Source organism: Sphaeramia orbicularis, chromosome 16, assembly GCF_902148855.1.
Source record: "Sphaeramia orbicularis chromosome 16, fSphaOr1.1, whole genome shotgun sequence".
Taxonomy (NCBI): Eukaryota; Metazoa; Chordata; class Actinopteri; order Kurtiformes; family Apogonidae; genus Sphaeramia; species Sphaeramia orbicularis.
In genome coordinates this window covers 33095324-33109995 of record NC_043972.1, presented here as the reverse complement: position 1 = coordinate 33109995, position 14672 = coordinate 33095324, and the positions used below count along the sequence as shown (strand labels likewise).

The 14672-nt window shown below is 36.4% G+C and overlaps 1 protein-coding gene across 1 annotated transcript in view; it reads right to left on the bottom strand.

The window, feature by feature from the left end:
* Positions 1-7712, bottom strand: part of zbtb32 (zinc finger and BTB domain containing 32) — a 13175-nt gene extending 5463 nt beyond the window's left edge. The window contains exons 1-3 of the mRNA XM_030157163.1: positions 7629-7712; positions 1731-2775; positions 685-794 (exon numbers count right to left, since the gene is read on the bottom strand). Coding sequence (XP_030013023.1) covers positions 685-794; positions 1731-2749 — 1129 coding nt within the window. The 5' untranslated portion in view covers positions 2750-2775; positions 7629-7712. The remainder of the gene's footprint in view (positions 1-684; positions 795-1730; positions 2776-7628) is intronic.
* Between the last annotated feature and the right edge of the window lie 6960 nt (positions 7713-14672).

The following is a 14672-nucleotide window of genomic DNA, read 5'->3' as shown; positions in this document are numbered from 1 at the left end:
TTAACTTCAGATGTATAACTGCTTCATCGAAACAACATATCAGTCTGTTGATTTATTTTTTATGAAAGATTCTAAAATATGTGTATACACATACAGTTGTTACACTGTGAGCTGCATTGCAATAAAGAAACAAACTGCCCAGTTTTATCCAAATTGTCAACATCATGTTCCTCTGAGTAGACATACTACACATGAGATAAAACACATTAATCGTGGTGATTGTGGAAAGCAAACTATCGTAACACTGTGAATACAGTACACACATATGCACAAACACTCAGACAAACAGATTCTGATCACTTTTGATGCTTTGACTTACAATATTATCATAGTAATTTAGAATAATACTTCTGTCTAATAAGAAATTACTCAAAAAACCTATTGATTTTTGATGAGGGCTGTTGCGATTCAGTACATACTGTACTGCATGTATGTCGCTGTATCTAGAAACCACACTACTGCTCCTGCTGCACCATGCTCTCAAAACCACAACTCTCTTGATCACTTTCCATTGCGTAGCTACAGAGCTGGAGTCTGCAGAGGTTAGGGGTCACAACGAGACCTGCCATGTTACTGTTCTGTTGAATATTACTGTTACCCGTCATGTTAAATTGATGAGTTCTAAACAGGATAACATCTGCTCTGGTGCTGATATACTATATGTACAGTGCTCACTGTGTTTACCTGATGGTGTGGACATGGATCCCTGTGGTACTGGATCATTCAGGAGATTTGGACTGCAGTGTTGGCAGCTTTTGACGGTCTCAGCGGTGGCTTTGCTCATATCAAGGCAACTGTGAAGAACAAGCTAATGAAGCAGCCGTCTCAAAAAATGTTACTAACTGTGTTTTTAGCTTTAGAATGACATTAGTTTGACTAGTTTGTCATGTGAAAAGAATACTAAGAAAGGATAGAATAACATGAAAAATGTCTGCATATATTTCACAACATCATTTATTATCACCCATTACATCACCCCTTCCTTCCTCTCATCCCTAACCGCAAAACATTTATGTAGCTCTTGGGGAGGGTAAAAGCTCATTCATTTAACTCTCAATGTCAGAGTAGAAGAAACAGGATGATAACACAAGAGCCTTTTCTTTTTTCTTTTTTTTTTTTTTTGAATGCATGAACACTTTGAAAAATTAATGCAGTACAGATAAGGTTTGTCTTAACACCGAAACTATATTTCAGTGGGTGGAAAATCTTACAGTTCTGCAAAGGAGGGGGTATATTTAGGGGGCTCCCCTACATTGTTTGGTTAGACTGTGTCTAGACCTCAGAAACTACGGCAAATTGATAAATTCAACTTTGTGTTTTTACAGTTTACATTTTCACAAAATGACAACAAAGTCCATACTTTAAGCCTTAAGCTTAAATGGTTAAAATTGATTTGGTTGGATTTTAAAATCACATGCACATGTTGTTCTGTGCTGTCTTATTTTTGCAATAAATGTAAATGGGAGCTGAGTAAAAAGTTTGAAATTTGTCTTGAAAAACTTTGTATGAATTGGACTGGCAGGGAAGGGTTAACAGGGGAAACCGCTGCAGTTGGAAAGTGCAGAAGGTTAGATCACACACATCTACCCAAACAGCAGTGACTCAAACTGTCGCAAGGGAACAATTGAGCAAATTAGGTGATTCTAAATGACTGTGAAAGGAAAATTAGGGAGACAGTGATTGAAAATAAACATATTATTTTCCAGACTTACGTCCTAATACAGGCTTACCTTGGTTGAGAGGTTTCAGTAAGTGCTCTTTGACTGTTTTTTTTCCTTTTTAACAGGCTTTGTTTGATTATGTTTCCCATCCCTGTAGATCCCGTGTAAGGATTTTGAGAATACCGTGGATGAAACCCTGAGTAGCCCATGACAGAGCTATGAACTGGGGCTTGAAAAGGGGAAGGCAGCAGGGGGAACATGTGATGAGTGGAGAAGGGGAATGGGTAAGCTACAGTGGTCTGGTTTGGGGACTGGAGTGGATGAGATGCGATTAGGTTTGAATAGTTCTCTGCTATTCTCCTCAAGGTGCTCACAGAGTTCCACATGGTGGTGGGGAAAGACCAGGGAGAAGAGACGGAGCTGCTGCTGGAGACTGGCCTGCTGATTACACTGTCTCTATTGCAAGGTGTAGCTGCCATGTCAGACGGTCTGTACTTCTTTCTTGGAGACTGGGGGCTGCTGTGGTCCTTGGCAGCGTCAACATGTGAAAACCTTTCCATTATAATACAGTCATTTGCCTTCTCAGTGGAGGGAGTAGCTTTTTGTAGTGCCTCGTCTTGCACTAGATTTCTGTTTTGGCTATGATCTCTTCCTTTTGCACTTTCTTTCGGTTCTTTTCCATCTGTATTTTCTCTTATGCTGTCATCTTGCTTGTGTCTGTAGTTGAGGGTATCTAGCTGCTTCCTGCATTGGTCCTCCAGTGGCTGCATCTCCAGCAGCTGAGCAGCATGCAGCAGGTGGTGCAGGTCATCTGCAGACACCTCAAGTGCTTGTGTGTAGGTGAAGTCCAGGACCTGCTGGAAGGTGTGAGGTGAGAAGTATTCCAGGGTGCAGTGAACTGGGCTGTCTATGTCACCTTGGGAGAGCTGCTGCGCTAGTGTTCTGCTCGCACAGGCCAGGACCAGCCGATGAGCACGGAAGGTTTGGCTCTTTACTGAGATGGTGGCATCGCACAGTGACCCCGAGCGTCGTAATGCATCTGCCTGCTGCAGGAAGTGGAAATACTGAGTGTTGTTGATTCGGATCATTTTCTCATTGCTTTGTTATTAGACTCCTAATGGGAGGAGATCAAAAGAACAAAAAGAAAATTCAGTTAGAAATCCAGTCAGGTTTTACATCACATCAGGTAAAAGTCAGAATGACCCTTTGACTCATATTAGCAGGTGTTTAACCCTTTCATGCATGAATTATGAGAGCCTTAATCAAGATTTTTTCCCTGAGTGTTTTTATTCCTCTTTAGGCATTAAAAAACAATGTGATTGAAATTTTTTTAATGACCCTTTTTTTCATGGAGTTGAAAAAATGGCCACTCAGCTGGACACCATGTGTTTAATTTCTGAAGCAAAAAAAGATGTATTTAATGATATACTGTGTGAAACCTATGAAATGAAAAGATTTTTAATGCTGCTAATCTGATGTTTTCTCACATTTAACATACTCTAATACTAGTCATTACTCACCCCATGAAGATAATATGCAATATGTTAATTACAGTCTAATAACAATAACAAGCAATTGATTTACACTCAAACATGTTACTGCAGATCAGGTGTATCAAGAACAGAAAAGTTACAGTAATGGTATGAATTGCAGTGATGATGCATGAGTGTCCACTGTGTTGGTTGATATGGAACTAAAACAACAAAATCCATGAATACACAAGAGAACAGCTGTAGAATAGCTGTCCACTGTAGTGACCACTATGCATGAAAGGGTTAAGTACTTTTATTTGCAATAACTCAAACTTAGATGAAGCACATAGCAACGGTTTGTTTCATTTAGAATTTGGATAATGAGCACTTTCACCGAACACTATCACTGAATGTAGCTCACACATTTTGTTTACTTTTTCGCTAATGCTAAGTTTTTTTGATCCAGTTGTACACTCACTGTCAATGAAAACTTTGAGACCATATTTTTTGACATAATTTTTATTTTTAAACCCTAAACTGGAATTTTTTTCATATGAATCATTTGTTTAGGATATTGGCATACAGAAACAAAAATCTAAAGTTTCAAGAATAATTTCAAAACAAAAAACTTAACAAAAGAAAATGGCACCTGCAAAACATAAAGTCACAACAGTGGCAGTCCTGGTCTGCAGTTGTCAGTCTCTCTCGCCCTGGACGCGGTCTATCGTCAACAGAGCCTGCGGTGTTGTGGCGTTCAACCAGGTTTCTGATTGTGGGTTGGGAACAGCCCATACATATGCCTGGCTATATCACTGTAGCTCAAACCGGCCTCCACCATACCCAGTGCCTGGAGACATTGTTCAGGTGATAGACGTGGCATGATCCCGTTCACTGGACGAACAAAGGTGGCCTTTTTTGGGCCTTTATATAGGCCTTCAAAACCAATCCACAAATTGTGCAGATACCCACTGAGTATTACTCAATGTGTATTTGGTCCACTTTTGCAAAGAGACCAACCCATGTGCAATGAACCGTGACAACATGACAACTCATCATTATCTCAACTACCCGAGCACTAAGTCATCAATAAATCCACAATGAATAATTACAACCTACTTACTTACTAGTAGAAATATGCATACATTTCTACCTCAAAGTTTCTATTGACTGTCAGTATATTAACTTGTCTTTGTGTTGGGCATCCTTTGTCTCCTTTGGTTTGTTGGTTAAGATGACTCTTGCTTTGTTCAGCTCTATTTCGGGTTAGATTATGTGTTGTTGACCTATTTTAAAGGGCCTCTGTAATTTCATTTTCATTTTCATTAATTTACATTTTTTCTGTTTGGTGTCCTATATATACATATATATTGCAGTCAAAAACAATGTGCTCTGTTCCAGTTGCTCAGTCCATGACACCCACACTGAGTTAAAATTAGACTTGACATCCTGCCAAATAATCAGGAAACGATAAGAGATTTCCAGATAAGAAAAAAAGACTTTGCTAATTAACAGATAATAACAATATGTTCCCCTGTACTTGTACTGTTTTTCAATCTTAAAAAGAGAACGGAAGGTGGAGAATAATTGATTGGGTTTTTGCACATTGTGAAGAGCTGCTATAACTCTATAACTGTACAGTAAAAGGTGTAAATTTGATTTGAATTGATTGATGTTAACACAACACTGTGTCACTTCAAAACTGATGAATTTTACATTTTTCTAACACAGAAATAAAAACACAGTGTTCAATCACAGCCATGTCTGATATTCTGTGTCAATGTCTGGTCGATGTGTGGAAATGTACTCTGTTTTCTGAAAGCTTTGATATTCAGCGCTTTCATACACACTCTAAAGCCACAAAGCCCGAACAGTATATGAAACCATGACTAATGACTGTACACACGAGAAAAGATGAGTAAAGTTTGAATGTCAACAACAATAAGACAACAACGAGGGGTGGAATATGTAAATATGAAATATGTCACACAATTATTTGGAATTTTACAGCTAAAAGTGAGAACACAAGGATCAAAAGAAGACAGAAAAACATGGCTGTGACAGTGTGTTGAAACAACCGGATGCAGGAGGGGTTTTGTCTTCACACAGTCTGAAGTCTAATGAACCTTTATGATTATACAGTGTGTGGTTGGTTTCTGCAGCAGAGGTCACACGGCTATTACTGTTTTTTTTTTTTTTTTTTCTTTTGCACAATCGCAACCCCATTAGGCCCTTTGATCATGACTGTAAATGGAAAGTAGTTATGAGACAATATGACATTTAGTCGTCCACTTACTGGAATGTAAAAAAAAAAGAAGTGCATACACAGTTTTTGTGCACTTTCTTAATCTGTTTTAGTTTATTTAAGAAAACTAATTTATAAATGTTGTGGCAAAGTAACAAGACTTTTCTTATTTTTTACTTTTCTTATTTTTACACAGTTTATTTTTGTTTTTTAATATGTGCATTATTACTGCTATGAAAGGGACAGAGTTTATTTTGATGTGAAATGCTATTGCAAAATGGACAGAGTGTATACTTGATATGTACAGCATTTTTGTGTTTCATGCTTTTGTCAGAATTTAATCTGTTGTGTGTAGGATTTGTGAGTTACTTATGGGGTCTGACATAGGAATTTAGGGTACGTAGAAGGATGGGGTACGGGGGTGGGAGATTGTAAGTTAAACTTCATCCCGCTCCTTTTTGAGTGTTTGGTTTCCTTCCTATACATATATATATATATATATATATATATATATATATATATATATATATATATATATATATATATATATATATATATATATATACATACACACACACACACACATATACATATATATATATATATATATATATATACACATATACACACACATATATATATATATATATATATATATATATATATATACATACACATATACATACATACATATACATATACATATATATATATATATATATATATATTTTTTTTTTTTGTTTTGTTTTGTTTTGTTTTGTTTTGTTTTGTTTTTGTTTTTTTGTTTTTTTGTTTGGTTTTAATGTTATATTCGACATAAATAAACAAACATTTTATGCTGCATGTAATTTTGTTTTGTAATGTCTAATGGCAATAAAGGCTATCTATTCTATTCTATTCTATTCTATTCTATTCTATTCTATTCTATTCTATTCTATTCTATTCTATTCTATTCTACTTTCTCCATCAGATCTGTTGTATTTGATATCAGTGCTATAATTTACTTGTACAAAGCAGGTCACAGTTGTGCGGTGCATGTAAAAAGTACAGCACATCGAGAGTGAAAGTGACAGTGTTGCAGCCATATGAACTGTACCTGTATCTAATAAATGTACATTTTAGTTTAATATACATGTAGTCTTTCCATAATTGCATAATTCAAACATAGAAAAAAATATTAAATTTGAAAACGAATTAAGTAGGGCAAACACGCTACACGCAATGTGCAACGCCTTTGATCGTTTTGACACGACATTTAGGGTCATTAAAGATGTACTTTTAATATTTGACCAGACTTTGTGGCTTTAGAGTGTATATGACAGCGCTGAATATCAATATCTTGCATTTCTACATATTGACCAGACATTGCTTACTGTTTTAATAACAGTTTAAATCCAGATAATTGATCATTTTAATTTTCAGATTACACAAAATGCCATGGTGTCAAAAACTGTACTGTATATAAACAGTATATATAGCACCTAACACATGTTGTATACAAATATATTTGCGTTGGTAATTATTTAAAGTGGTATGTGTCAGTATCAGTGCAAGGCGTCATTTATTTTAAAGGAGTTGTGGAGCTTAAATTTTATAATATTGATAAATCTGTAAAATCATCGTATTTTATGCAGTCACTTTAAAATATAGATGTAGTTGTTTTCATTTGCAGAGGGGGTTTATAAATTTGTTTGTGTGCGGCTACTTGAATTTAAACTGTTGCTTACATTTCCGCGCTAGTTCTCAATCCAAACTTAAAATATTACATATAATGGTGCTCTAATGAAAGCTGAAACCTACAGTTTATTTTTATTTTACTGTGATGTATGATGTTGTGTAATAACCATCATCTGACATTTTCAGCATCGAACTGATAGACATATCTAAAGATCTAGTCTGTTTTAGACATGCATGCTTGTGTAATGCCCAAATCCCCCGCCTTGCAAAGCTGTGACATAGTTAGCAAAGGTTTAAGATCCTTGGCGTGGCAGCGGTAAAGTTGGAAATCTTGCCTGCAAATGTGAGATTAAAACTTCTTTTGTTGGTAAATAAACTTAAAGTCAGCCTCCCTCAAATGAGTTTTGTCTGATCAGAACATTTACAGAGGGAAACAGAAGATCAATAACGGCTTAAGGTGTTATGTTTACAGTACATCACTCACAACTAAAGACAAAGATGATCTGTGTTAAAGTGCATGTGGTTTTAAGTGTTAGAAAGTTCACAACCGGCAAGCTGTACAAATGAAACACCTACCTGTTCAGTGAATATTCTCCCTGGAGAACGATGAGCTCTTATGCATCATGACTGTGACTCCTACAGTGTCATATTCTGTCTGGTTACAGGTTTGATGAGGGACAGGGTGGTTTCCACTTTTGTCTTTACAGTCCCTCCTCTTCAACTTATCTCTTCCTCATTGGTTCATTGATTACAGAACTAAATCATTTGCTTTTTGATAGAAGTAATGTTTAATTCCTCAAAATTCTCTTAATATGTAATATTCTCCTCTTAACATTCTGTATACACACACACACACACACCTACACACACACACACACACACACACACACACACACACACTGCAGTTATTATATGAAAAAAACAAATTTGAATTTCCTGATTTAATTATTCTTTTATTGAATTTCTTGTTAAATCATAAACTACAGTAGATGCCAAAATGTGTGTGTTTCTGTGTATGAAAAATAGAAATATAGTGGATGGGGCAGTGGTTCAAGGGACATTTACACACTCTACTGATGCTATGCTGTGTAGCTGTAAATGCTGTACATGATTTCCTCTCCTCCAACATCACTAACTGGTCACTACATTAATAGGCCGTTCACTACAGAGACAATAACCACATCAAACACCCTGTTCTGTGACAGGAAACGTACAGACTAGAGCCTGCTGGTACCGACACGTAGAGTTTGGCCTCACTGAAACCTGCGCCCTTGAAAGTGAAATATATTTATCACTGTTTCGGTGTGTGTTAAACATCACTGTTCAAATGTGTGAAAAATAGGCCAACAGTACAGAGCTGGTCAGTTCATGGTACGTGTATGATTGCATTTGGTTATGTCATGATTATCATTTAATTATGTTCATGGCTGTTTAGCAATCTTTCGTTAATTCTTTTTTCTTCATCTTTTCTCTTTCATTCAGATTTATCCAAGTTGCTTATATCGTTCTTAATACCTTAGTGCTGATGTACTTTAGTGACACATGGATTCCATAGTAGACAGGACATCACAAATAATGTAACCTGTGAACATGGTCACTGGGTATCGCTTGAAAAAACAACCGACTGAGACGCACCGCTAAAGGAAGTGAATCATAGATGATAGTTGGAGGACCACTCTACCCTCTTTTAGTGTAAACAGTGAAGTATTCTAATAATGTTCACCAAGCTCATTGTGCTATTTAATCAGGTTAAAACATAAGTGGATATGTGCATATCTTTATACATTTATGGCTAGTGGTAGGAACAGTACAGATACTTGTGTATAATATAAGACTTCAGTAAAAGTTTGAGTATTGACTGAGCTTTGTTACATAACTAAAAGTGAAAAAGTACTGGCTCTGAAATGTTAAAAAAAAAAAAAAAAAATGCTTCTATGACGAACCTTTATAGGCTGTTTCTGTGCAAAGGTAGCTCAACTTCCCATCATATTAATACAATTTAAAATTAAATGAAACATAGACTAAAAATAACGAACATTAGCTTTATTCTCAATAACAGTAAAAGTTGTTATGTTTGTCATGTTTGATGTGCAGAGATGGATACAAGAGACAAGGTTTTGGGTTTTTTTTTGTGTGTTATTGTCACATCTGTCTAGGTTGACATTCATCTTGATGTTCGAAAAATGAGCAATGATACAAAATAAAAATGATCAGCAGCTATCAAATTTTAATTAGGTAACGAGAATGTTAGGTTGTACTATTTAAATGAAGGCAGAAGTAAAATTCTATCAGTTTAATAAATATTTGATATACAAAAACATTACTGAAGCAAAGTACATTTGTTACTTCTCACATCTGTTTATGGCTAATGTTAAGGTTAGTATAAATTATATTATATTATATTATATTATATTATATTATATTATATTATATTATATTATATTATATTATATAGGCCTACTACTACTGCAGCTGGCAGTCCAAATAAGAGAAACCTCTACGATCTATGTAACTATATAATAAACTGTAACAACACACAACATGTGGCTTTCTAGTATAGACCAACCTTCTTTCATGTAGATATAGAAAAGTGCAGCTAAAATACCATGGTTAGAGGGGTTGACATTAAGTCTTTACACTAGAGGTATATCGGGCAGATTCTGGACAGATGAGTAATCACCTGTTTTTATATCCCCCATGAAACATCCAAACATCATTATTAGAAGGTGCAGAAGTTTTCTCTCAGACTAGTTCAATTACAATATGATGACATATGCCTCGCCCAACCTGTCTATTCAAGCTTTAACTTTACTTAAATAAAATTAAATAAATGAATGAATAAATAAATAAATAATGATAAATGACCAGAGAATTGTAAAATTAGAGTCAACAGTCAACAAAAAAGCATCCTGAAGCATCAAAATCACATCAAAAGTGCTTTCTGGGAACCTGGTCGTGACCAAAATGGAGCCAGAAGAACGATGAACCATGTCATCCATTTAGTAGCAAAAATAGCTTTGGAATTAAAAAAAAAAGTAGCCAAGACAAACTCTAGACATCTCTAATATGCTGAATCAGGTCAACTTTATGTGTAGAAAAAAATGCTGATTACTTGCTGAAACAAAAAATAAATAATCTCTCCCAAAGCTGCACTCGGCAGTTTCCTTTTTCAACAGCTGGGATAGACTATATTCAGTAAATTGCAATTGGAGACCAGATGGCAGTATTTCTGATGCGATGAAATCTGATTAATAGGACAGTGTAAGCCCGTGTAATATCTGAAGGCAAAAGCCCTTTGAAGTCACATCTGGCATGAATTTTGGAGCAGGACTGAGGACAAAGTAGTGTTACGCATGGGTTTAAATGTTATTGTTTCCGGTCAAGATTTTGAGAACAGATTTTAATGAATTGTTATAAATGTCTGTTTATTTGATGAAAGAAAATGTTTTTGTGCTTCAGCTAATGTCTTTTTGAATTGAGCGACATTGTATTAATGACTGTATGTCACTTTATGTCAGTTTAAGCAGGTCTGGGTCACAGTTTGCTTCGAAGCTGTCTCCTCCCCCACTTCATCGGCCACAAGCGTTTTCACCTGGAACTCCCAACTGTTGTCCTCTCCCTCACCTCACCACACCTCAGCTCACCTCACCTCAGCTCATCGACAGCATCAGGTCCACTTGTTGCTAACAGGTATGTCATATCAGCTGGTCAGCATATAAGCAGCGCTGGCTCTGCTACTCTTTGCCTGGTTGTCCTAGCTTCATGCCTGACTCTCCAGTGCTCTGTTCCTGCTTGACTTCTCAGTTCCGACCCCATCTGATTCTGTTCACATTTCTTCATCTCTGCCCCAGCAAACCAACCAGCCTTTTGTCCCTGACTATGACATCTGCCTTGGTTTTTCCTGTTCTCTTGTCTGCCTGTACCAGTCTGGGCTTCCCTGAGTGCTGGTTCTTCAATCCACGTCTGTGTTTTCTGCGTCGCCTCAGTGAGGTTTCCACCTGCCTTCTCCATGGTTCCGACATGTCAAACCCCCACTGATCCTGAGCATCGCACCTGCCCACCTGAACTCTCCCTCAGCCTGATGTAATATTTCAATAAAACTTTTGGAACTGTTCATCTTAGTGTGTAGCATTTGGGTTCTCCATCCTGTACACCACCTATTACAGTCTGTGAATGACCTAAGATGTCAGATGAACTAAATTCAGTGATGCTCAAATCGTCTGAAATTGTGATACTCCAAGTTAAAGATGGTCAATGGGTTAAATTAATATAAAATGAGAGTGGGTTCAAAAACAAAGCTTTGGGGTGCACCAAAATTCATGTTGCAGTATTTTGACTTTTAGAATCCTCCTTTCCACAGTATAGGCTACTGCTGACAAAACAAATCATTAAACACTCTTTTCAGGCCCTGTTGATTGTAAAATATATTATTGGCCATTTTTGAGTATGCTACTTAATTGTGAAGCATTTGTCCTGCCCTAGATTTTCTGAATATTTAGATACATAATTTTTTTTGTCTGTCACAAGTGACAGAAATTCTTCTTTGACAGGCTCGTATACAGAAACACTAAAACACGCATTAAAACAACATTCAGGTACAATCTTGCTAAAAAGGAAGGAGGGATTTAAAACAAAATGTTGTACTATTAACCTCACATACAGGTCTATTGCTATTTTGTCAATACTGTGATAAACAAAGCACGGTCGTCACAGTTAGTTACAACAGTATGATCATGTCATTTTTGACCAACACTGATCAAATCCATGGCAATAATTGGACAGAAGATATGAACCTAACAGATTATACATAACATTGATTTTTTGTTTTGTTTTGTTTTGTTTTGTTTTTCTGAACCTACAATAGTTTCTCGACTTTTTACTAGCGTTCGGTTAGTGGTCAGTGATATGTTGGTTAATGGTAGCGTTTAGCAGGATTTTCTACATTTATTAAATAAAAAAAATTTCCTTGCACAACATTAAAATCAGATAAACAACAGATAAATAACAGACTAGTGAGGAATGGTTTTTTTTTCAGTGTAATTGGATCTGACCCCAAAGATTCTCCCTACAGGTAATCAAATGTCAAATCTTTAATTTTAACACATAATCATATACAGGTTTTTTGACCATCCCGCTAAAGTAGGAAAGACTAGTGGGAGAAACATTGGGCGTTTGCAAGTTATGTGGTCCCTTTCACAGCAAGTAAGGTATAAAGTGAATGAACACTGGAGGCCTTAAACATATTACAGTTTGTAAAATTAACATATACATTAAATTTGCATATTTCTATTTGTAGATTTTTGTCGTGATGTGATGAGGAAGGTAGATAAGAAACAGGAAAAAGAGCAAAGACAAGAGCATGTGACTAATACCCTACACTGTCTGAAATGTATAGTGAACCATAGTGTTGAACTTGTCATTATGTCCACATGTTCATTCACATACTTCCTCTGGTACACATATGTATACGTCATGTCTTTGTGTCATGATTAGAGTGATACCATATTCATCTGCATATGAAGATAAAAATATGTAAATAGAAATAGAAAAAAAATCCTTATAGTGTGCAGATACTCCTTTATACTACATACTGTATACATAGTAAATCTAACAATCCCAACTGTAGTTTTAAGTTTTTAAAGTAACCGGATCCTTACATATAAATTTCATTTAACTAATACAATGTGTCCTTTACTCCTCTCTCCTAAACATCATAGAAAGGCATGTGGTGTTAACCACAAGGTTGTTTCCCTATAATCGGTTTTCTCACACCTTGAAAATGTTGATGCAAAAGGGGCGATGCTGACACTTCTTTTGACATTTCTGTTTTTTTATGTGGATTGCCTCAGAAATTATTCTTCCATAATCACTTTTTAACTGCTATACAGCACATCGTGTGAACTAGACCGCTAATTTATCTCAGTTTGTGTGGAAGGGTGAGTGTGTACATGTGTATGTGCATTATGAGAGGTATTGTGCATACCACTGTCTGTGCAAAGAATTATTATCAAGTGTCTCTCAAACCACTGGACTGTGTGATCTCATCGATTCCTTTCAGAATACTTAGCATCATACTAACACTTAAATGTCATCTGATTTTACATGAGACGGAGAGAGCTGATGCACAGGGCTTCACCTACCAGTAATATCTAGACTGTCAGCCCCCCCTACACCAGACTCCTCAACACCTGCTATCCCCTCAGTGTCTGTTGAACAATCACCATCAGACACCCTACCAAACATCAATGCTGAGTCACTGAGGTGTCTAGCTGTGTGGGATAGTTGAGGTAATTGCTGTCATCCCTGCACATTCTGCAGCCGTACATCATTTGTCACCCACATGTCTTAAAATGTTAGGATGTCAGTCTTTATCTCATTTTGAACCATCTTTCATCTACTTAATTTCTGCATGCTAAGGAGTTTCATATTGTTGTTTTGTTGAATGAATCAAAGTGTTACTGAACTAAACAAAATGCACACTCAGAGTGCAATGTGATAAAACTGGGTGAATATGAGTCGTCCTGCATCCCCACAGTGGTGGTATGAGAGCAGCAAACTTCAGAAGAATCACTTCCATTATGACTGATCTATGCTGGAACCTTCAATGGTAAACTGTCACTGTATAGCCACAAAGCATTTTCACAGTAATCTGGGTAAGCAGGACTACCCGTCAGTGTTGTGGTTTGGAAGAAGTGAACCTGCGCATGGCTAGGGGCTGGGGCTTGACACTTCTTTGTAATTTGTGGGTGAAGATGAGTGAGGCCTACACATGCTCTTGACTGTCAGGTGAAATAGTGCTTGAGAAATGTGTCAAGGCTTCAAGACAACTTGTCACTTTACACCTCATAGGGTCTTATGCTTATTGAAGCTCATTATATTTGTATAACACAAAACTGTGGATTTAATTCCCACAATATTCAAACAGTGTACCCTGCATATAATAGTGGTCACTCAGAAGAACAGCATTATACCAGTGTTTATGCATACTGTATATGTTGTAAGATGGAGATCATATAAAGGAAGTACTACCTGTCTGAAAACAGAACGCTTTGTGTTTTAATGGAAATATATTTCTTTAGTTCAATTTCACTGAACGAGTTAAACATCACATGTTCTTGAGATGCTGGTTTTTTGCTTCACAGAAATGAAACTCAATACTGAAAACTGAAAGGATTTTGTATTTTATATCATAGGTTTATCTTGGTTAAGATCTTTATCTTGTTGAAAGTTTTACTATCTGTTATGTTACACTACGTCAATGTTTAACACCCACGAGAGGATGCAGTCAGAGAAAAGGTTTTCCAGGTGTATTCATGAATGAATACAGTATGACACAAATACATGCTTTCTGCTTTAAGTTTCTTCTTCCTAAGAAATTCAACTGAGGAGATGCAGGAGAAGAAAGAAACATTTTCCTGTGTGAGTAGTTTCCAGTGTAGAGTTTCCACTTGTTGACTGTGGCTTTTACATCACCAGTATGGTCAGTTCTCACTCTGATGTTGTTATGTGAAAGAGAAAAAATGACTGAATGAAGTTTCCTATACATGTGAACATGATGCAAATCATTTGCATATTAGATAAATGATGTAAAGAAGAACTTCAATAATCACACGCAATGTG